General features: G+C 42.1%; 2 protein-coding genes across 5 annotated transcripts in view; one reads left to right on the forward strand and one right to left on the reverse strand.

Annotated features, from left to right (window-relative positions):
* Window positions 1–325: 325 nt before the first annotated feature.
* Window positions 326–16,039, forward strand: Hddc2 (HD domain containing 2). 2 transcript variants are annotated; one of them, XM_028766477.1, is made up of 6 exons: window positions 326–425; window positions 1,438–1,559; window positions 3,502–3,604; window positions 7,523–7,591; window positions 12,352–12,490; window positions 15,677–16,039. In XM_028766477.1, exons 1-6 carry the CDS (start codon window positions 357–359, stop codon window positions 15,772–15,774), a joined length of 600 nt encoding a protein of 199 aa, XP_028622310.1. In that variant the 5' UTR covers window positions 326–356; the 3' UTR covers window positions 15,775–16,039. The 2 variants fall into 2 exon arrangements, with proteins under 2 accessions (XP_028622310.1, XP_028622311.1); XM_028766478.1 differs by lacking the exon at window positions 326–425 and adding an exon at window positions 1,084–1,134.
* Window positions 16,040–20,654: 4,615 nt separating this feature from the next.
* Tpd52l1 (TPD52 like 1) overlaps window positions 20,655–24,518 on the reverse strand; it is a 104,875-nt gene continuing 101,011 nt past the window's right edge. For 2 of the 3 annotated variants that reach the window (XM_028766442.1, XM_028766439.1), the window contains one exon: window positions 20,655–20,923. In XM_028766442.1, coding sequence (XP_028622275.1) covers window positions 20,914–20,923 — 10 coding nt within the window. In that variant the 3' untranslated portion in view covers window positions 20,655–20,913. The remainder of the gene's footprint in view (window positions 20,924–24,518) is intronic. The other variant, XM_028766441.1, reaches the window with a different exon arrangement.

Genomic DNA, 24,518 nt, shown 5'->3' on the forward strand with positions numbered 1-24,518 from the left:
TTTAAGCGGAGCTCCTTATAGCTAGCTCTTCCTGCCAATCTGACACTGGGCTTCTAAGAGGCAAGGTTTGCAGACATTATCCACCCTCTTCCTCCTCAGGCATTTCTGCTCTTAGCGTCAAGCTGCGATCCATGTGGAAATTGATGGTTACTTGAGCAGAGACCATACAAAATCTGAGCACAGGCGGTCCATACAGAGAAGGTGGTCCCCCAAAAGAGGAAATAGGGCTGTGGGGAGGAGCCAAAGAGCACAGTGGAGCAGAAGGACGGTGGGGAGGAGCCATAGGGTGGGGAGGAGCTGAAGGAGGGCGGGGAGGGGCCTGTGGGCGACACCACCCAGCTCTTGTGCACGCCAGCATGGCTTCTGCCTCATCCGGCTGCGGGGCCGGGCTGCTACGTTTTCTGCGTCTAGTCGGGCAGCTCAAGGTGAGCAAGCGGGCTCGGCCTGGCCGGGAGGCGGCACGGAGCAGCTCAGCCTCCGACCTCATGCGGCCTCCCTCGCTCAGCCGGGAAGGAGCTGGCGGGGACCCAGCCGAGGCTGAACCCCGGACTCGCGCACGCTCCAGGCCCGGCACCGCCGTAGCCCTGGCCGTGGGCGCTGCTGCATAGCTGCAGAGTCCCTGCGCGTGAGCAGTGGAGACCTTCCTCTGTCGCCGTGACTTCCGGAAATGACCGTTTCAGTAATTCGGTTTCAGCGTGCACCAGCCCTTGATTGTCAGAGCTTGTGCAGAACCCCCTACGTTCCAAGATGAGCTGTTCCCTGACACTGTGACTACTATTTGTGAAATTCTTTAGAAGCGTAGAACTCCCAGGGAAAATGCAGACTCACATGATCACATCATAATCTGAATAAAAGGCTTGACTGCAATGGAAACTCCTCCAAGCCATCTGAGTTAGAGCTGGGAAGTCTGTTACATGTTATATGTGCAAAATAGTCTATTATTGAATGAAATTGGTTCTTGGATGGCAAAAACCTACTACTCTCGCAGTTAGGAAAAGCTACAGGGGTTTTGCTTTTCATTTTTCCTAACTACAACACAGACCAGATGGACAGCACAGGCTGGCAGCTTGGAACTCGGGTCTTTACCTGTTGAGTTCTGGGATTTCAGGCATGCACCACCAGGCTGACTGTCAGGTTTGCTTTTATGTCTAAAAACTTTTTGTGTATTTGTCCCATAGTTAAACTTCATTAGCACAGAGTAAAGACTATTGGACTTTTGTATAATTGTGAATTGCATTTTGCCTACTCACAAGTATGATTTCAGATTTTGATCACTACGATTAGTTTAAATAAAGCATTTTATAAAAATAGATTTGAAACCACTGACATGTGGCTCTGTGTCCATTCTCTGGCATTTTCTTGAAGAGCACCTGTCAGTTTTGTTGTTGTTTCTAGTGATGGTATTTTGTTTGTTTAATTCCTTATCTTATTTATTAGAGAGTCCCACGGACTGGCTGGGTATACAGAAATGTCGAAAAGCCAGAAAGCGTGTCAGATCACATGTACCGGATGGCAGTTATGGCTATGGTGACCAGAGATGACCGTCTTAACAAGGATAGGTAAGTTATTTGAACATTGATGCTTGTGAAGGTCTGTGGACTCGGTGAGGATTAGTTCAGTTGTAAACTTCAGTAAGTTTTCTGTTGTTACAGTGTGTGTTGGTCTCAGGGGAAACAAGTGGGAAGTTAGGGTTGCATATGTGTGAATTGTATCTTTGCATTAGTATTTATTTTGCTTTGAACTAGCTGCTTTTATGAATAGTGATAGCCATTTGTGAGGCCACATTGTTTAAGTAGTGTGGCAATAACAGCCTACAAGGTATAAAGAGGTAGCATCTCTTTAGATAATCAGCAAGGTTGTTTTTTTTTTTTTCTTAAATGCTCGGGAACTACAAGACAAGAGTTTACATAGAGAACAGCAATGAATTGCATAGGCCTGATGTGGCTTCAATAAAAATCACATAATAAGTTAAGGTAGGAAATTAGCCAGTTATTCTAGTAGCAGGGAATATACCATGTTCTTGGTTGGTCTTCACGGGTCAGATGACATCGAGCTGAGTGACACAGGTTGAGAAGTAGTGAAAGGCTCTGCATCCAGAGCATCCAGAAACGAAACCCCAGTGGTGGGAAGGCAATGGAGTAGTACTTTGGGGGACAAAAGGAAGTAAGATTGACTACAGCGAAGTTCTTGGAGAGCCCAGCAAGTTCTATTGCTCTACAGGTAGTGTGGGACTTAAGGGATTTTTGGCAAACAAACAAATGACCAAGAACCACAAGACAAAAATGAAGTCAGTTGGAGATATGAATGAGCTTGGTCAGAGTTTTGAACTGGACCAGAAACAAACAAACAAACAAACAAACAAACAAACTGAAAGCAGAGAAACCCAGGAGGCTTCGAGACCTTTTGTTGAATATTAAGACTGAGAAATGCCAGCCCTTCTGGGCCCCTGCCTCATTATTTGCACCTGCCATTCTATGATCATTCTCATAGCCACGAGTTAAAGGATCAGAATGGAATGAGAGCATTATTTAATGTAATTTTCATACCTCCCTTATGAAGTACTTCTCCCTCCACCTTTTAGTGATTCTGGGCATCACACTCAGGGCCTTGTGCCTGGTAGGTCAGTACACTACAAGCTCTAACTCTCCAGTCCCATCTTCTATGGATACAATGTAGGGTGACAAAAGGAAGCATTTGAGTTAAGTGAATAATTTGGTAAACTTCTGGAACTAGTAAAGTCAGTAGCCTTACTATACAAACTCAAAGCCCTATCACTTCAGCTGCATCCATTACCCTATAGAGTGATCATTTTGGCAAGAGGACATTGGAGGTTCATAATTTTGTGTAAGTAAAACATCTCCTGACCTTCTAAAATAAGCATTTGTAAAATCAACCATTTTTTTAAAAATTCAGTTTATCCTATACTCTGTTAGTCCATATAGATAGATAGCATTGTGTTAAGTATTCAGAAATAATTTTGATTCAGGACTAATGTAGGCTAGTAGAGTATAATTACTTTAGAAAGAATTGTATTAAAATAGTCTATGTGGGGGGAAGAAAAAAGAAAAATATATTATTGAGCTTAAAAATAGTACAGAGGGCTGGAGAGATGGCTCAGTAGTTAAGAGCACTGACTGCTCTTCCCAAGGCCTGAGTTCAATTCCCAGCACCTACATTGTGGCTCACAACCATCTGTATTGGGATCAGATGGTCTCTTATGGTATGTCTGAAGACAATGGCAGTTTGTTCCCATACATTAAAAAAAAAAAAAATGTAGCCGGGCGGTGGTGGCGCACGCCTTTAATCCCAGCACTCGGGAGGCAGAGGCAGGCGGATTTCTGAGTTCGAGGCCAGCCTGGTCTACAGAGTGAGTTCCAGGACAGCCCGGGCTATACAGAGAAACCCTGTCTCGAAAAACCAAAAAAAAAAAAAAAAATGTAGAAAGGAAATTTGTAGTGAATGTAATTTTGTGTAATTATTCAACATTTCTTGCCTGGTCAGATGTATACGCTTAGCCCTGGTTCACGATATGGCAGAATGCATCGTTGGGGACATAGCACCTGCAGATAACATCCCTAAGGAAGAAAAGCACAGAAGAGAGGAGGTCAGTGCTGGTTATCGACTCTGCAAAAGATCTCAAGGAGAACTTGTCACCTAAGCAAATGAATTCACTAGTCCTCTTGCAATAAAGGAGGACACTACCTAGCCAGTCTCAGGAGGGGGAGGTTGGAGAGGATGTGCTTAGAGTTTTAGGGCCTAGGTGTTGAGATGGAGTTCAACTGATGCCAGTCAACTAGCTGAGTCTGTATAGAGTTTAGTAGACAAAGCTGAGTCTGTATAGAGTTTAGTAGACAACTAGCTGAGTCTGTATAGAGTTTGCAGACGATTAGCTAAGTCTTTATAAAGTTTGTAGATGACTAGCTGAGTCTGAGAATTTAGTAGACAGCTAGTTGAGTCTGCATAGAGTTTGTAGACAACTTTCTGAGTATGTATAGAGTTTAGTACTTAATAGCTTAGACTTTGTGGGAATCGTGACCACAGGTCTTCAAGAAAGTCTTGAAGTAAGTTGTTCATACAAGAATAGGTCTGCATGCCTGTCCTGCTGTGTTTGACTAGAATAGGACTGCATGCCTGTCCTGCCGTGTTTGACTAGAATAGGACTGCATGCCTGTCCTGCCGTGTTTGACTAGGGAACAGACAGTCATGGTGGTTTTCTTTTTTCTTTCTTCTTTTTTTTTTTTCTTTTGGATTTTCAAGACAAGCTTTCTCTGTGTAGCTCCAGCTGTCCAGAAGCTCATTCTATAGACCTGGGTGGCCCTCAGTGCAGAGATTCTCCTATCTCTGCTTCCCAAGTGCTCAGGTTAAAGGTGTGTACCATCACCACCACCTGGTTTTTAAGCCTACAGCACCCGGTATTCCCAGGCAGTCTCTCATCCAAGTACTAGCCAGGCCTGCCTAGGTTCTGAAATCAGACAAATCTGGGCACATTCAGGTCATAAGACAGTATGACTTCAGTCGTGTTAGTATGTATAAGTATGTATAGTAAATGTCATGGCTTTCATTAGAATAGAAGAAATAGCTGGGACTTAACTCAAGTTATAGAAATTATCTCCCCTATCACACATAATCTATTTGGAGAGAAATTCTCTAAATCACAAATATATTCAGTATTATAGTAAATTTTAAGTTAGTCCTGTAGAGGCTAGAGATTTTAAAAGTAAAAACAAACAAACAAACAAACAAACAAACATTCATAGAAATAAATAGCTTTCATAAGATCCTAAATTAGGGTCAGTGGAAACTACAAACTTTGAGGCCAGGGCTGAAAAGAGATATTTTTTTTGGCAGAGGCAGAAAAACATAGAAAGAAAGCTCCCTTTATTCTTTCCTCCTCCACCCCTTACTCTTTCATCTTTACAGTTGAAGAAGGGCTGGAATCCAGTGCAACCATTACTGCAAAGGACTTGTCTCATGGGCCTTTGAGACTGGTCCTAAGTAATGGTTCCTGGTGAGGAAGCCATTACTAAGATGGTTTAATAGAGAAGGTAGGTTTAAGAAGCTATTGTCAGAGCTGATGGAGACTAGAGTTAGTGTCCCCAAGAAGGATGAAGATCCCATAAAGAATTAATTTAGGTTCAAACCACCTGAAACCACCTTGGGAATGGTATAAGATTGGGTCATCCATCCATCTTTTTCCCAAAGGACAAGTTCAAACTATAGCCTGTGCATCATGAGAGAAGGAACTATTTCTCTGTATAGACCTAGACTGTTGTGAAGAAGAAGTATTAGGTTGCTTGACAGAATTCATACAGAAAGAAAGCAATCTGCTGCAATTCTTAGTTATAGAAACAAATTGGTACTTGAAGCAGAGGATGATGGAGAATGGGATGTGATCTAGAGTAAGAGGATGGAGAAGAAACTCCTGAATGGTGAAGCTCGTTGGAGGACGTTGGTTTCATTTCTGTATAAATACGGACATTAAAATGAAAAGTCATCCTGAAGATTGCCATGGACAGAGGAGCTGGCATGGGGAAATTTGCCAGGAAAGGAGATACAGTGTCCCTCTGGAAGGGCATGAGGGTTTTTTCCCCAGAAGAACATGCCAGAAACTTCTCAAGAAGAATCACAGACCCAGTAAAGGAAGCACAGCTACCAGAGATGGAGAAAACTAATGAGTCCTGATAGGATGAGTCCTGGTTAGTGTTGCCTGAGGGGTGAGCGAGAGGTCCTGAACAGGCATGGTGCCGCTGTCTTCCAGAGTGCCACATTCTAGCTAGGAAAAAACCCTTTCTGGCCCCTGTCATCCTTGCTGCTGCCCACTCCTGCTGATTCACAGAGGAATAAATGTCATAGGCAGAAGGACCAAGCAAGCATCTTAGAGAACATCAAGTTCTTAGCTGAGAACCTCAGGGGCTGGAGAGAGCTGGCGAGTCATTATCTCTTCAGGCTCTTGGTCTGGGTTCAGGAACAGGAAGGTTAGGATTCCTTTTATAGATGGTGTTTATTCGCAGATTTGCCTCTCTGAGACATGCTTTAAGATAATTAAATGAAGGCTTCTTGCCCTCAGGAGAGACGTGCATAATGTGAACCAGAAGCATCATTTGCCCAGAAATTTCTTGACTGGCTAGGCCAGATTTTTCAAAGAGCATAATAAATTCTATCAGTAAGAAGCTTTTTAATAGGTCAGTATTTGGATGATGTGATCTCTGAAATGCTAATTCAGGCTTTGTGATGTGCTCATAAGAATAAAGTATCTTGCACGAGGGAGGCAAGGACCACATTTTGGTCTGCTATGCTCAATGCTGGGCCAGCCAGCTAAGAAGAGGCAGACAAATAATTCCCGTTCAAAGCAAAGTGTTTAAGCATGTACTCCAAGTAGATTGGACTTAAACATACCTATACTCAAGTGTCTTTTGAGGATTTCTGAAAAATAAAACAAGAAATAATATATTGCTGGAATAGTATGGCAAAACACAAGACTTATGGAGACAATATATAAAAATGTATTTTCTCAAGTTCATTGCGGAGATTTACAATAAAGAAACAAGAAGAATGGAAATATAAAATACATTTCCTGCCACTCAGGATGGTGCTGCCACCCATAAAAGCAAATTGCTGGTACTGGTAAATTCTGCTTGCTCTCGATGCAGTTGTAAGCTACAGGGTATTTTTTTCCAATGTTTTATAAATATCCACACAAATTCCCATTCTTTTTCTCCAATTCCTTGTTTTATTTTATATGTGACCTTGCTCTTACTGAAGTTCATGTTTAGCAGCTTATTTTTTTTTCAAAGAGTTTAGCCTCTGGTTAACACCAGAATAGAGGAAGAGGTAGACAGGATGAGATGTTGAAAGACTTTAAGGCTATTTGGAAGCCAGCTGCCCTTTAAAAGTTGGGATGCTTTGATGAATGGTAAAATGGTTGAAGGGAAGGAAGAGGGTGGACTGCGGGTACCACCTGGGACTTAGAAGTACATACGAGTGGGGGAAGAAAACCTTTGACCTTTATTCTTTCATTCTCTGGGTTTTGGATAATGTCACTTGTGGTGACAAAGGTGTCTTTAGACTCTACTGGACACATCCTGGGAAGGCCCCAAAGTGGCCAGCATTGAGTTGCAAGAACATCTCCCTCAAGCAGTTGCTGGGGACACAGTCATTCGACCCCGCTGGTTATTGACCTGCTGTTTGACACTGTGGACCACCAGAGTGTAGGCGAGTGCTTTCAGGTGGGCAGCCGCTTTAGATGTAAGGTCCTTCAGAGCAGAGAGGACAGAGCATTCAGCAGTGCATTCTAGGAAACAGTGTAACTTCTGTTATTTCAATGGGGATAATTGCCTTTCTGTGTGATGCTTTTAAGTTTTGCAATAATGGAAGTAATAGAAAATGAATATAATTTTTTAAAATGGAACCAGTAAAGGCCAGTTTACTGGGAGTTATTCCAAACAATCTAAGCCCCTTGTTTGGCTTTAGTACACTAGGTACTGACTTAGATGAAGGTGAATGTAACATTTTCATATTTCAGGAAGCTATGAAACAGATAACCCAGCTGCTGCCAGAGGACCTCAGGAAGGAGCTATATGAACTCTGGGAAGTGAGTATACATTCTGGGCTCATTTTATATTTATTGTTATTGAATTTTATATAGCTTGCCTCTGTTTTAGTTTCTCAGCTTGTGTTTCTAGTGTCTAATTTGCAGTGATTTTGCCTTCTAGCTGCCACAGAGACTTCTCTGTGCTTACAAAAGTTTTTCTTTGTCATTGTTTGTACTTCTCCTCCAGCCACAGTGCCCGGAACAGCTCTTGGTGCACAGCGCTGGTATTTCTGGCTGCTTTGTCCATACCCATGTACCCATACCTAATTCTTTAATTTGTGTGCATGCATGCTTACATGTGTGTATCTGTGAGTGTACAGGCCGGAGGTCAACCTTGGTGTCATTCCTTAGGTATCCTTTACCTTGATTTGGAGACAAAGTCTCTCGTTGCCACAGAACCTTCAGCATGCTTGTTTCCACTTTGGTTCTGGGGATTAAATTTAAGTCCTCTTGTTTGCAAGATAAGCACCTTTACTGACTGAGCCATCTACCCAGTCCCCATTTCTAATTCTTAAAACACGTGAATGACACACTTAAAACAAGATGGGAAACACCTGAGGAGTGGCAGCCGAAGTTGTCCTCTGGACTCCACGTGTGTACTTGCTGGTTTTGTGTCAACTTGACACAAGCCGGAGTTATCACAGAGAAAGGAAATGCCTCCATGAGATCCAGCTGTAAGGCATTTTCTCAATTAGTGATCAATGGGGGAGGGCCCATTGTGGATGGTGCCATCCCTGGGCTGGTAGTCCTGGGTTCTATAAGAAAGCAAGCTGAGCAAGTCAGGGGAAGCACGCCAGTGAGAAACATCCCTCCATGGCCTCTGCCTCAGCTCCTGCTTCCTGACCTTCTTGGTTTCCAGTCCTGACTTCCTTTGATGATGAACAGCAATGTGGAAGTGTAAGCTGAATAAACCCTTTCCTCCCCAACTTGCTTCTTGGTCATGATGTTTGTGCAGGTATAGAAACCCTGACTAAGACAACGTGGCATTGAGGTAGTTCAGAAGTGACCTTTCGACTTGTGACCTTGGGCGCTGTCCTTTTACTGAGTCTGTTGCCCATCTATAAATGAATGGAGTGAAATCTAGGTGAAAGGCATAGAATGGGCCCATCCAGTGCAGGGGCTCGCTCTCCTGTGCTTGCTAGTATGAAGTTGGCTATTGTATGAGACTTTAGGTCTACGTCACTTATGGGCTCCATTCTCCCAGGCTCCACCACTTCTAAAGCAGTGGTAGTACAGAATTCCTTTTTCTTTATGTTTCTATCCTCTAAACCTTGGAGGTTACAGGAAGGTAATGCTCTAATGTTTTTATTTTGTAGCTTATATATTTTTGTGTTTCCCCCGTGTCGACTGTTTGGTTGCAATTCTTACAGGAAAAGTGAGAAAAAAAATGATTGACTTTGTTGACAGCAGGAATGGCCTTGCACCAGCCTCTTCCCAACACACCCACCCAGACTGGTCGCTTCTAGGCCAGTCAACTCCTGAACAGTTCAGTGTTTGAGACTTGACTGTGGCTGATTCTTCAGAAGGGCTCCTAGAGCATCATTCCCTAACTTCTTGCATTTGACTCAGTTTTTCTGTATTTTTTTTTTAAGTCCATAAAATTAGGTTTCTCTGGATGTAAAATCTCTAGCTCATAGTTCATTTTCTTGAGTAAATTAAGTTCATTTCTCTCATTTTCTTCTAACATAAAACATTGTTAGTTGTCAATTTATTTTCATTATATGCCAGATTCTCTTCTTATATAGGAGTCTAAAGAATTTCTTTTCTGTCTGTTAATTTTCATTAGAATGTATCTTTGTATTGATCATTCTGAGTTAATTTCTTTGGGTATTTAGTCTCTGCTTTCAGTATACTTTAGAAAAAATGTAATTGCAAGGAAGCTTTATGGACATCTAGTTTTTGTTTTTCTTTCTTTTCATTTTCTACTACCCCTATATGCTTTTGTTCTTTATTGCCGACTGCCAGTGTTTCCAGTTTCTCAGAAACCCTTTGTATCTTACTTTTTAAAAACTATTAAAAGATACCCTCTGTCTCAGGTTTTATTTCTCTTAGGCATATTTACCACGCTCAGTTGCCCTTGGATTTCACATCACTTAGTTATCTTCTGGTGTGAATAGGGAATTATTTTCTCTTCTATCTGCTAAGTTTGTGTGGGATCTGACCACTGGGATTGTCTGTTGCTCATCTTGGTTTGAAATTATATTTCCTGAACTGATGGGTGTGTTTATGTATATTGTGTATATAATATATAATATTAGGGAAATATGGAGACCTTTTTAGGGATTTCATAACTTTGTTTTTCTTTCCCATGTTTATCTAGGTCTTTTCTTTCTTACTCTTGATAACTTTTACTCCACTCAGTTTTGAGTCTCCTGCCAGCATGGGTCCCTCTCCTGATAAAAGATGACTCAGGAGTGAGACAGGGAGTACCTTAGTGTCCTTGTGTAAGCTCCAAGAACTCATTTACTATTGGGTGCACAGAATCTTGCCCAGTATCTGTCTGCGCACTTGAGGCTTATAGTTAACACCCATTGCCTGCTAAGTGTTTCTTGTACCCCAGTGCTTTCTTCACACAGGTGCGGGTCTTAAGCAGGCTTCTGGAGGTCAGTGGGCTGTCTCATTTGCATATAGTTTGTTTGTTTATTTATCTCACTTCATAGTAATAGTTCTCAATAGTTTTCTATCCTTGCTGCCGTGATTTTAGACCAGACTATAATGTTTTTGTTAATGCTACAACATCTTGGAACCTGATTTCCCTGCTTCTAGTTTACCTGCTTACCCACACTGCAAATTAGAGTAATCTTTATGAACACCAAATCTGAATATGCCCCTTCCTGCTGCAACTGACCCCCTCCTTGATGCCCATGCTGCATAGTAAGCTGAGATAGCATACAGAAGCTGTGGACGCTAGGTTTCATCTTTAGCCTTTTCTTTTTCCTCTTCTGTCCTATGACTCTCAGGTCTGATGTTAGAAATAGTTCTCAGTAATTCTTTAACTGTCAGAATACTTCTCACTCCAAGAGCTTGATCTACAGTGTTCTTTGCCCAACCCTGACTTTAAAAAACATTATTAAATTTACTTATTGTCCATGTACATATGTGCACATACATGTATGACACAGCACATGTGAAGGTCAAAGAACAACTTACAGTGATTGGTTCTTTCTGTCATTTGTGTTCCAGTGATCAGACTCGGGTCATCAGGCAAGTGCTTTTACCTGCAACTGAAGAGGCATGTCACCAATCCGATGCCTTTCTATTGAAAGATAAAATTACAGAATGCCTTTACAATTATTTTTTTAAGGGAAAATTCAACAATTTGCATGTCTTTTAAAGTATTCTGTAAATTTATTAGCATTCTCTATATATTCAGTTGTTAGGTTGCTTTCAGTTCCTGTGATAAACAGTACGAGCATTAGCAGCTTGGGAAGGAAAGGGGTTATTTGGCTAACATGTCCTAGTAATAGCTCATCATTGAGGGAAGATAGGAGAATAACTGAAGCAAGAGGAGACCCATTAGCTACAGAGGAGCGCTGCTTTCTGGCTTGCTCAGTCGCTTTCTCAAACATTGCAGGAGCATTTCTCCAGGGGATGACACCGCCCACAGTAGGCCTAAGCCTTCTCGAATCAATCACTAATTAAGAAAATTCCCCACAGGCATGCCTACAGGCCATTCTGATAGAGGCAGTTCAATCCAGATTCCCTCTTCCCAGGTGACCCTAGTTTTCTTAAAGCTGACAAAAAAACTGACCAGCACAACAATATCTTGTATTTCTGAACACTCTTAATTTTTTTTTTCTTACTTTGAGCAGAAAAGAAATTCTAGATTGGTTTGCTTAGTGTACTCAGTGTTCTTTGACTAAATTGTGAACCTGAATTTATTTAATTATAACTAAATAACTATGAATATGAATGAACACTTACATAAAATGTAATTTTAAAAAGTGCCATCGGGATAAAGCAAAATATATTAGGCTTCCTGTTAAAATGATTTCCCTGGGTAAGATTCAGCTCTTACCAAATTCAAATGTCTACCTTTATAAGAATAAGGCTTCAAGTGCAACTAGGAAGCCTTTCAGTGATTTGTATCATGTCTCAGTGCCAAGAAAGCATGACAGGATTATTATCTGAACACATCTGGGGTGGAATTACAAATGAGAATTCTGCGGGAAACCAGTTGGGAATACTTTGGTCTTGATAGAATGATGATCCTGTGCTGCATTCATTGGAGCTTGTGGTAGGTGGTGAGACACCTATCTGCTCTGAGACAATGCCCCCTGGGCCTCCCTGTTTCACTCAGAAGGGACAGTGGGAAAGCTCCTGCCTTCCCACCAGACTAGTCATCTCCTGCCACCAACATCATATGCAGTAGTGTTTGTAAAATTCATAGATTCTCTCTAATGTCCCCAGTAGTTATAACCCAGAGGATCTTAACTAATTATTCTAGGTGCGTGACAAAAGTCCTGAAACCAAGACAGGAAGAGAAGCATTTGGGAGTGTCTGAGATAAACAAAGGAGACTCCCAGGGCACCCGGTGGCCTTTGTGGAGTGATTATGGATGTCCTTGCATGGAGTCCTAGTGCTAAGCTGTGCCTGCCAGACAGGTGTCTCTAATTACCTATACACTGTGGAAAGATGGAGTTGTTATTGAATATTCATTCCCTAAGCTATGATTCTGACTCCAGGCATGCAAACAGGAAATTCCCTAGAACCCCCTACCAGGCAGCCTAGTCATAACCATTAAATATCCCTTTCCATAGGAGTATGAGACCCAATCTAGTGAAGAAGCCAGATTCGTGAAGCAGCTGGACCAGTGTGAAATGATCCTTCAGGCCTCAGAATATGAAGACATGGAGAATAAGCCCGGGAGGCTTCAAGACTTCTATGATTCCACGGCAGGTACTCATGCTCGTAGACATTTGGTTGGTTTGGTTCAGCTTATTTTTAGTGTGAGGACTGATGGTATGTTATGGAGCCCCTTCTATGACCTTTGAAGTAGAGCATCTGGAGAGAAAGCGGGAATGACGGGATGGTTGAGCTGCCAGTGGCACTAGGAAGCACCAGGAGCACTGGGGAGCACTCTCATGTTCATGGCTCAGCACCATTTTCACAGTCTGCTCTGCCACCTGCCAGATGCTGGTCTCTTGATGTTTCACAGCCCATGCCTCATCTGAAAACAAGGAACCAAAATTCCTTTTTCAAGTCCAAAGTTGGTTTTCAGTGGGAGAGAATTAGTATGAAAGGGCTCTTACAACTGTAAGGTACTTTACAACTGTAAGGTCTGAGAGAGTGACTTCAAACAGGTCCTCCACCTCCTTGCACCAGGTGGGCATCATCGTCAGTGTACCTCATAGCACAGCCCTGGCCTCCTAAAGTGTGGGCTTGGGTCTTCCTTAGGCCACATAAAACTGTGTGAATCTCCACAAACCACATAGGTTCTCTGAGTCTTTGTTTCCTTTTCTTTACAGTGGAGATAGCGAAGCCCGGTGTGGTTCATACTCACACTCAGGAAGTAGATCCAGAAGGGCTGAGTTTGAGGCTAGGCTCAGTTAACTAATAAGACTCTATCTTCCAAGGCAAGAGCTAGGGATATAGTTCTGTATTGGAGCACTTGCCTGGCATGTGCAAGCCCCCAGACTCAACCACCCAGTGTAACCTGGGGACACTAGTAGGACTTATATAGGACTTATTATAGGAGTGTGTCTGGATGTAAGAGGATAATTCCTGTGATCTGCTCAGAGCAGACTGTTAGCTGACTTTATTTTGATAGTTTACAAAGCAAGGGACACCTACTGTGTTACAGATGGTCATTCTTATAGCTTCTTCAAATGTGACTCCGTGTTCATTTCCTGGGTGCCCTTTATGGTCAGCACAGTGTCTATTTCCCCTGAGAGGGTTGTAAGGACACGCCTTTCTCTGATCTGCCATGACCCTTGTGTGACCTCACCAAAACAAAGTCTTAGAGACTAATCTCCAAAATACTACTTCCATGAAAATGAAGCCAATTCAGTTTTCTGCAGGGGGCGGGGGAGGGAGGAATGGAGTAGGGATCAAACTTGGGACCTTGAGCATGTCACATAAGCACTCTACTTCAGACCTATGCCCCTAGGCTGACATCTTTATTTTTAAAATTCATGGCTTTCCTTTTTCTAACACTTTTGACTGACCTAAAAAGTTCTGGGACCTGCAGCTGCCCATCTTTCTGGAGCTCTTCCTCATCCTCCCTTTGAGAACTCATTGTTCCCATTTTGCTCAGTTTGCACTTGTTTTGAGCTTGTGCCAGCCTTGCAGTCTCCCTCTGCTTCTCTCCTTTTGTTTGCTTCAGTTACTGTAACAAATCACCTGAGATAACCAACTTAAGAGGAAAAAGGTTATCTTGGCTCATAGTTTTAGACATGTTAGGTTGTGATTGCTTGGCCCATTGCTTTGGGTGGTGGTGGTGGTGCATCATGGATGGATATATGCTCTTCACCTCATGGCCAGAACTTGAAAAGCAGAAGAGATTGAGCCCTAACTTCTATAAGGGCACAAACTTGTATCTTCATGTTTTATAGGGTCCACCCCTTTTTTTATTGTCTGAGTTTCTTATCACCGTATAGCAGCAATAGTGAGTGGTTCTAACAGAAACTACAGAGTGTGGAATGTTTCCTTTCTGGCTCTTTACGATTGTGGCTCATGTCGTAAGTGGTGAGTGGGTTCCAAATAGCATATTTCACCAATGATTTAAAGCATAGGCCATGTCTGTGCTGTCTTTGCACTTTTTGGTTAGTTATCTCCTGATCTAATACATTCCTAGTGGAAAAGGAGAAAGTAAAAACAAGTCGAATCAAATGTGAGTGCAGACTGTCTAGTGCAAAGCCTGCTTGCTGAGAAAGAAACATAAGCCCGGAACAACAGGGACTTTTCAACAGCCGAGAGCTCAAGTTAAGATTCACCCTGTTTGCACTTCAGCATGTTGCTTCTGTTAAAAAGTTAGTAAATAAATATGATGCAGCCAATCGGAGAAATGGTTTCTCTTTACCTCAGTGACAAATGCTGAAGGAGAGGCCTCATCCCTAAGTACATGTATGTAAGAACAAAGTTAAAGAGGCCAAATACATGGAAAGGGCTGGAGGAAGGAAAAGGAAGAGGAAAAGGATATAGTTATATTTTCATTTAAAAATATAAAAATTATTATTTAAAAAGAAAAGGTTTCATTAAAGAAACATGAAGATACATGTAAACTACAACAATTACAATTTAAATGTTTCTTTTATTACATTTAATTATTTGATAGCAGGTGGGGGCATGACATAGCACATGTATGGAAGGGAAGGGACCGCTCGGAGCTGGTTCTCCCCTCCCACCATGTGGGTTCGGAAGTCGATCTCTGGTTGTCTGACTTGATGGCGAGCCCCCTTACCCAGTAAGTCATTGTGCCAGCCAGCCCTGTAGCAGCAGTTTTGAAGAGGCCTCCCTCGGGTGTTAGTAGTGTTGCTTTCCTCTCTAATCCACAGCACAGCTCCGTTTCCCTCTCCATGCTTTCTGAACCCTCTTGCTTGCTTTGGGAAGCAGCAGAGTTCATGGCTTCTGAGATGGGTGGGAGGTGAAACTTGAGGAATGGTTTTGGGGCCAAGTCTCTGAGGGCCTCATGGGTAAGTGTAAGATACTGACTTGTTAGCTGGATATCTATAGTGATTGATAATAGTTGAGGGTGTGGTTACTGCCCAGAGCAGAAGCCTGGGGAGGGCTGAGGAGCACGGACAACAGCAGGCCATTGTCTGTGCAGCTGTTGGATCCCATTCATTCATTTCAGTTTTAGAAGAAACAGATGGGTCTCAGCCCTCTCAAGTCTCACCCAAGCTTCCCCTCCAGTTCCTGGTGGAGGTACTCAGGGGCTGCCTGGTCCTGTTTCCTCCAGTTCTGCCTAACTGATGACTCTTTGTTTGATTCTCATCTTTTACCTTTATACGTGTTCTCCTTGGACGCAGACTCTCTTGCTTGGGGATATGGTCCAGCTCATAGAACAGAGCCCCCCAATAGCCATGGGATCAAACTGAAGAAGTGAGTATCTTATCAATATGGAAATGTCTTTTTCCTCCCCAGGAAAATTCAGTCATCCTGAGATAGTCCAGCTTGTTTCTGAGCTGGAGGCAGAGAGAAATGCCAGCATGGCCACAGCCTTGGCGGAGCCGAGCTCCTGATGGACACAGCCTCAGAGTAGCCAGGCTCCTGGGGTCACCTTGCTCCTCCACAGTGCTGCTTTCTTTCTTTGTTTCCTGGGGGTTTCCTTAAGATGAGAGTCTGTTTTCCATTGTCTGGACTTGAACAAGAAATGTGATGTAATCCAGGCCCTAAAAGAAGCCACCGAACCAGAAGTGGTCAGGAAGATGCTGCCATGGATGAAGACTGGAGAGGAGAATGCCTTTTTGTGTGAATTAAAAAAAAAATTAAACACTCCAGACGTTGGCTTCTGTTTCGGATTTCTTCAGTTCTTTTACTCAGGCTTGGTAGGTTGTCTTTGAAGGGCAGATTAATTGGAAGTTAGAATTTTTCATTATAATTACTTCTAAGACCTGATTCTTTTTCAGGTGCAGCAGCAGTGTTAATCCTGTGTTGTGTCACCCAGGTGAGATGCTCTTACCACACAGTCACTTTCTCGAGGCTAACTTTTGTTGCTGGTTTCACTCTGGCTGGTCCAGACCACCCTAGATCCTGTCCTTACTGTGCCCAGCTAGAGCCAGATTTTGAATTTTATTGTGTGCTGCTTCAGGCTCCCGACTGTAGATTTCTAAGCCTGCTAACAGGCTTGCCCTCTTTCCCAGTGCTTTGATGTAAATTGGGGCATAATATTTCCAACACCATGTGTTTTCCCCTTTAGTTTTTTCCTCTCAGATTTAATGTCTTGATTATAATAACAATCATGAGTGTTGATAAAGAGTGTTACTGGAGTATTTGCATCAAAGGTAGGTATCTACCAACTTCATGTCTCCCTCCTACTTCTCTTTGGTGGGAATAATAATCCATTTCACGTGCCTTTGAAAAGTGTGGAAGGGATGGCCATCCATGCAAGCCTTCCTGGTAGGTAATTCAGTATGGAGTGATGAGCCCTGCCCCTTTAAGGCTGGTATGGAACATTCTAAGCAGTGTTTCTCCAGAAACTTTTTGCAGTATCCATGGATACCCAGTCTGCAGGAAGCAAGATCCATGAGCTCTTCAAAAGTAACTCATGTGTATGAATATTTACTGAATGGAAAAGTAAGGAATGTAAAAACACTATTTTTGAAGGTTTGATTAGTAGAGACAATTCTCCCTATTAGTGTTGTGGAGCCTTTTCAGTTGGGTTGAAATTTTACACAAACTAATTGCAGATCCAATTCAAGCGATTGTAACTAGAAGCTTCTTCATGGCCCTGGGCTTTGGTTTTCAGTGTCCTCCTGCTGTGTTTTTTTCGTGAGCAGTTAGGATGACCAGTTAGGACCATTTGGAGGCATTGGCAGCCTCTGCTGGCTTAGACCCTCACTCCGCTTCATTGTTCTCTCAGGTTTTCACTTTCCTCCCCAATGGCAGTTCACAAGGAGACTTTAAACTTTATTTCTGATCAAGAAATAAATGTGATAGTACTTTGAGTAAAAATGTAATAAAACCACACTATAACTCAATAAGAAAAGATAACTGTTGAATCCATCAACAATGTCTACAAATATTGGAACATTTTTGCTTAAAATATTACTTTTCTCCTGGGGTGGAGGGGTTTCTTGCTGCTTGCTTAGCCAGATTTGTCTTCTGTAATTATGATGCACAGTAAATAATTATTCTCGGGTTGAATTTAACAAAAAAATATTTTTTTCACCACTGTTTGCCTTGTGGCTTGGCATTTCTCCAGCTGTGACATCATCCTCTGTGGCCTTGTGCTTGGAAAATGTCAGTTTGTCTCAAAGCCTGGTGGGTGATTTGTGTTCTGAGGCCAGTGACTGCTGAAGGGCATACGTTATGAGGAGGCAGTCCTTTGGACTCAGGATTTTTATGAATATAATTTTACAGTTTAAAAGTGGGGAGCAATGATCTTTATGGGGGACTTGCTGATGCTGCTGGGTATTTGTGTATTCAGGCTGCTGATTGCCCAGGTTCAAATGATGGGAGCTTGGGTAAGAGATGGGTTTTGTGTGTGCGCGTGCGTGGTTCAATTATCAGGAGCCTGGGCTTGGTACAATGTCTCTAGGCTCGGGATCTAGAGAGCTGGGTTCAATAAGGTGTGTGTCCAGGTTTCAATGCTGGAAGCCTGGTTCTCGGTGTGAAACCTTTAGATTTGGAATTTAATGCAAGTTACTTATGTCATGAGAGTGTTATTAATGCTACTTTTAGGGGAATGAGTTGTTTGTCGAGAAGTTATGAAAGAGCCTGGTCCCTCATTCTCTCATTTTGTGTCTCACTGTGTGATCACTGTATGATCACTGTATGATCACTGTGTGGTCACTGTGTGACAGCTTCTCTTACCAGCCACAAGGCCATCTCCAGAACTAAAGAGATATTCCTGAACTTGCAAAGTTAGGAGATAAAATAGACCTATTTTTTTCCTTATAAAGAACTCCGCCTCAGATATTTGTTTCATCAACAGAGGACAGGCTAAGACATTTGTGGTTAGTTTTTTTTTCTTTTGATAGGAGCCAAACCCACTACCATATGAATCAAAAGTACAACAAAGGGCAGCAGGATAGCTCAGTGGGTAAAAGAGCCTGCTGCCAAGCCTAATGACATGAGTTCAATCCCTAAGGCCCTACATGGAACCAACTCCAATAAGTGCCTCTGACCGCACTGTAGCAAGTGTGCCATCTCACCTCCCCTATGCCCTTTGCACAGATTTTGTGGTGACTGAAATACATTTTGGTTTAGGTATTCTCCCTTGTGTGTCATGTTGACATGGGATCATTTCAACTTGTTAGTAAAAGGTTCTGTCATTGTGTATAAATCTTTAGTACTTGTCAAAAGATTTTAATGCTTGTGAGTGAGCCCAGCTGGGCATTACTGAAACACTCAGCAGGCTTCCCGATCAAGGTGAATTTATACATGCAAAGCCAGATAGAAATAGGCTAATCCTACTTGAGGGTGCTCTTGGGGAAGTATGGAGCTCTAGAGGCTGGATAGCACATCTCATTAAGACCACCCACCTACAAATGCCGGGTATGGTATTCTGATCCAAATGCTATAACTTGCTCATGGGCATGACAGTATGCAAGGATGCTCATACAATTCATTGGAAAATGTCGCTCCCAGGTTAGAAGGAATAAGCAGCATTAGCTTAATAGAGTTGTTGCAGATATGAGCATAGCGGAGTGTTTTATTTTGCTTTGGTTTTTGTTTTGAGACTGAGTCTCGTGTATCCCTGGCTAGCCTCAAACTCACAATATAGGGCAAGGATGACCTTGAACTCTCTCTCCTCCCATCTCCACTTCTTGAGTTCTGGAGTGAATATGGTTTATTAACAAAATTGGTAAACTTAGAATTTTGATGAATACATTAAGTGCTGTGGTCCATGTATTAGAAACTTTGAGGTATTAATGTATTAAGTTTTTGGACATTTTTCTATGCAGTTTTAAATACTATGTTTTCAGATTGTAAGGGTAAGACGACAGAAGTTGGTGGATGAAGGTACTTGCTTATGGTATGAGAATGCTTTGTCTGTTACAGTTCAGTGTGCCAGATGTGGTTTTGAAAAAGAAAGCAGAGAGTCACAGAAGCTGAACACTTGGAATTCACTGGCAGCCGGAAATTGAGTGTGGAAGACTGCGTCCATCATTCTGTGGCTGGAGAGTTGGCACTGCCTTCATGGCAGCTAGATACAGCTGGCTTCCTGCCCGAGAGTGTGGGTGCCCCTGCCAGAAGTGCTGGGTGTGTAACCTGCCCACTGTGGATCAAGTAGACAGCCCAGTTCCCTATGCCAGTGTTCCTCAGCAGGTCATGTGACCTTGAACCAGCTTCATTTTCAATTGTATCTATGGTTTGGATAGATTGCTATGCTACGTCAATGGGAAGAGAAGACTTTCAGGGTAGCCTTGAACTCACTATGTAGCTGAAGTTGGCTTCGAACTTCTGGTTTTCCTGTCTTCACTTCTTGGGGCCTAGGATTGCAGGTGTGGGCTACAGTCCCTGGTTTATTCAGTGTTGGGGGATGAAACCCAGCACTTTGTCCATAGTTGATAAGCACTGTACCAACTCTTGGACTTACATCTCCAGTCCATTGCATGCTTTTATTATTATTATTGTGAATTGTTTTCATTAATAGGTCTATTGGTATATTTTTAAAATATGTCACTGCTTTTAGCTCTGATGTCAAACAACAATCAGGTTACCACTGTGAGAAAAGAGAAGTATATAATGTAAAAGCTAAAAGTGGCTGCTGGAAGCTTGGTGTAGTTTTATACATGTGATCAACATATAAATTGAAAATTTGTTCTAACCCAGCCTCTCCTGTGGTTCTCTTCTCAGATATTCCTTACCTGCGTATCCAATGTCCTAGGCAGTCCGGGAGAATTTTAGAGTCAGGCTATTTCAGCCTCCTTAAATGATAATTGGTCTTATAACTTATATCTAACTTATATCTATCCTGTTCATTGGGTTAGAAATTGATTTAAATGTACTCCCAATAGAATCATTGCTACCAACATTAAGTCATCAATAGGTAGCCCCAGCTACCCAAAGAAATAAAAGATCCAGTTACCGTTAAGATGAATTATTTTAATGACTTAAATAAATGTACATAATTGATGTACGTGGAGAGATCACAAGCAATTTGGTGAAGTTTGTAGTGACTTGACCCACTGCTGGAGGCAGTCATAAATAGTGCCACCTGTTGATCTACAGACTGTCAGGCTGTCACTCAGCACTCTGAGACATGCACATCAGTACAGAGACCAAGCCAAAACGTAAGCTAATAATTAGTAGCTGCATGTTTGGGAAATATACATTTGAGTTACACAGACAAGAATTAGGACCAATTATGACCCTGCTCCAGGTTGTCTATTTTAAAATACGCCATTTGTAAATACTCCAGAGTAATGGTCAAGTGGTCCATCATCAACACAAATGCAAGTGGAAATAATTTTATTAAACTTTTCGGAGACCCCATTTAAATAACAATATCAACACTTGGGATTCCCAGTGGGATTTTGGTCTTCAAATCAGGGGATGAGCAGGCAGATTGACTGGCAGCAGCCCAGGCTGGACCTAGCACTGTAGCTCCTCATCCTTGGTCTGCCGGGGGCCTGCTGTAGCATTCTGGGAGCTGGCATGTGCTGTGGAGTTCAGGACCTCCTCAAAACTGCCACCACTGTGGGTTGTCCCGCCTACTTTCGTCTGAAATGGGCAAGTAGATAAAAATCCAGTTAGCTTTTCATTATCATTTTTGCAACTGTTTTTAAAATAAGAGTGCCAAAAGTTTAATTTCTTTTGAGTTCAGACATAACTATTTTTCCTCAAAGGCACACAAAGATAGTGAAGTTAGTTTCCTTTATGTTTCAGAATAGTATTCATCTTGGTTCTGGGATGAGATTCCAAACTTTAATTTCACACAAGTTTAATATTCTTCTTTTTATCTCATTCTAATCCCTGTAGGAATATAACCAGGTCTGCAGTGTGTAACATCTGTCCCTATTCATCTAGAGAATTTATTCAATCAAATTAGAATTGGATATTAGATTAATTCTTTGAATTTTACAAATATATAAACATCCTTACGTGACTTCTACTTAGGTTTCTATTTAAGACATAACTAGAGGCCAATCCTAATTTCTGAAAGTGTCTCTCTTGTCTGTATGTGTGTGTATGCATCTTCATGTGGCCGTGTATACATGTTGTATGCAGGTGTGGATGGACATACTGTGTGTATTCATGAGGAGGCCACAGGATAACCTCAGGTGTTGTGCCTCAGATCCCATCTCCCCTTTTTTCCAGACAATCTTTCTTTGATCTGGAATTCTTCATAGGGGCAAGGCTGGCTGGGCAGAAAGCCTCAGGGGTCTACCCATCTCTACCTTCCCTGAGTTAGGGATTACAATTGTTACAATTGTCCATCACTACGCCCTGCATTTTTTAACAGGAATTCTTGAAACTGAAATCTGGTCATAGTGCCTGCAAGTCAAGAACGACTTTGCCTACTGACTTATCTCTCTAGCCTAGTCCTGACCCCACCATTTGTTGAGGGGTCTGGGTTTTTGTTGTTGCTTTGTTTTGTCCTGAGCAGTAAGAATTTCATCTTTCCAGGCAAGTAACAAAATCCCTGAGAATACTAAATGTAGTGGTTTGAAAGAAAATGGCCCCTATAGGCCCACAGGGAGTGGCACTATTAGGAGGTGTGGCCTTGTTGGAGTGGGCGTGGAAGAAGTATGCCAGTGGGGGCAGGCTCTGAGGGCTCTTAGACTCTATGCCCAGTTTGGCTCAGTCTCCTGCTGCCTGTGGATCAAGATGTAAACCTCTCAGCTCCTTCTCTAGCACCATGCCTGCCTGGATCCTGCATGCTTCTTGCCATGATGGTCACTGACTAAAAACTTCTGAAACTGTAAGCTACCACCAATTAAATGTTTTCCTTTATAAGAGTTGTCATTTATCCCCAACTAAATCGATTATAAGATCCTTTATAAGGGTTGCCATGGTCACAGTGTCTCTTAACAGTATCAATCCTATCTCAGACACTATATGATGGGTCTCTTTTGTGTCCTTTTTTATTAACTCAGTAGAAACAGAAGTCAATTTACATTTTAAATATGTGCTTAAGTATTATGAATGACTGCTCATTAAAAAGCTCTTCAGATCAAGTTTTATATTCTAGAATATGTAATGCAAGTCTGACTGCATTACTCACACTGGCCTTTCCTTAAGCATCCACAATTCGTGAAGACACCAAGGAAAAGGAAAGTATAGAGAAGAGATATCACTGCTATTGCTGACCCAATGTCGACTCCATAGTAATACGAGCATGTACACAGCATGGGAAGGCGTCCATGCTGTCTGCCCTGCCCTTTAAAAACTTAACTGGACAGGACTAGAGAGATGGCTCGGCAGTTGGGAGCACTTGTTACTCTTGCAAAGGTCCCAGGTTTGGATGCTATCACCCACAGGGCAGCCATCAGTAACCTCAGTTTCAAGGGATCTGAAGCATTCTTCTGACCAACATGGGCACCAGGCATACTTGTGGTATACATACATACATACATACATACATACATACAGGCAAAACATTCACACATATAGAAGAAAATAAAATTTAAAAGACATTTATAAAAACTTAACCAGGGTTTAAAAGCAGATCATCAAAAAACAAAAGAAATTTAATTTAACTGTCATAAAAATCATTTTGCCTTTTAAGTTCAGTTATTATATTGACTTTTCTACATTGCTTAGATCATACATTTATTTATTTTCCTCAGACTCTTCCCTATGTATCCCAGACTGGCCTATCACCCTACATTGGCCAAGCTTACCTAGAACTCTTTCCCCCTATCTGAAATAGTAGTATTGTTTCTTTCCTGAGAGGAATAAGTAGGATTAATTTAATATAATCTACTGTGTTGAGTACTAGTTGCTTTGGGGTTTTAAATTTTAAGTTCTTACCAGACTTAGAAGCACATGCCTTTAGTCCCAGCATTCAGGAAGCAGAGGCAGGTGAATCTCTGTGAGTTTAAGACCAGGTTGGCTCATATAGTGAATTCTAGGACAGTCAAGGCTACATAAATAGACCCTGTCTTAACACACACACACACACACAAACACACACACATCCCATTTAAATTTTCTTCTAGCTTCTGTTTAATAATAGAAATCACTTAGTATAATGTCAGATGAATATTGATATTTCCCTTTAGACTTTTCTTTATCTAGTTTTTTGTTTGTTTGTTTTCTCAAATCAACACGGTAAGATAAAAAAAGTGCTTTTTAAAAACTCAGTTTGGCAAACAAGTGGGATGCAGGGTTCCTACCCAGGAAACTTGTGTTTAGTGCCTGCACATTGCCATGCTTTGGGTAACAGACTAATTCTTAGCTTGAACAAAGACACAAACAGCAAACCTCTTTTGCACCCCTCTTTTCATGATAGTTTTTACATCTAAGGATTCATCACTTTGTCCCCGGAACATGGTTGGATACACAAAATGTGCTTTTGTAGGCACTAGCTCTGCATCTGCCTGCTTAGAATAGCAAGAATGCTGGTTGGCTGTACAGGTGACACGAGACCAGGAGTCCTCAAGTAATACATGCCAGTATGATGGTGGCACTAACATGCCAGTATGATGGCGGCACTAAGTGATGATTAGGACGAACTGGAAAGTTCCCCATGGAATATCAAAGGGTTCACGGAACTGGAGATAGGAGAAAAACTGGCTTAGAACAATGCCCTGTGGTGCGTGGCAAGTTGCTTGTGTCCTTCACAGAAGGACATTTTTTTCTTCCTAGATCATAAGCATGATCTTGATTCTCTGTCAGGGGTTTAAAATCCAAGCTTAAAGTGGAGGTTGTGCCTGGAAACGCAACATAGAGACATCCATTCTTCCTTACTGAGCTAGTTCCTCCTACGGGGGGGAAAACACCAGCCTCAAGGCTCATAAGTAGAGACTGATAGGGAAGCTTAGGAGATTTAGAACAAAAAAAAGCTATAGAGAGTAAGCAAGCAAAAGGAAAGGAGACTTTATCTGGTCTGAGCAGCAGGGAGTGAATGGGAAGTTTCTATTGATGAAGTAGGAGGCTTCCTGCAACACCTGATGATAAGCTCTCTTCTGTTCCCTCGGGCAGAAAGATCTGACTAATCTTTGGCTGTGAGAGAGCAGATATGTGGGTGTGAGTATTGCTAAAGCAATGGCCAGTTGCACAAGCACAGACTCTGCTTTCAGGTCTCTGACAGGCTGCATGGTTATGTGCCTGTCTGAAGGAGGAGCCTAGCAGGATGCCTTCTGGCTCCATG

This window comes from Grammomys surdaster, unplaced genomic scaffold (assembly GCF_004785775.1).
Source record: "Grammomys surdaster isolate TR1022 unplaced genomic scaffold, NIH_TR_1.0 168, whole genome shotgun sequence".
Lineage (NCBI taxonomy): Eukaryota > Metazoa > Chordata > Mammalia > Rodentia > Muridae > Grammomys > Grammomys surdaster.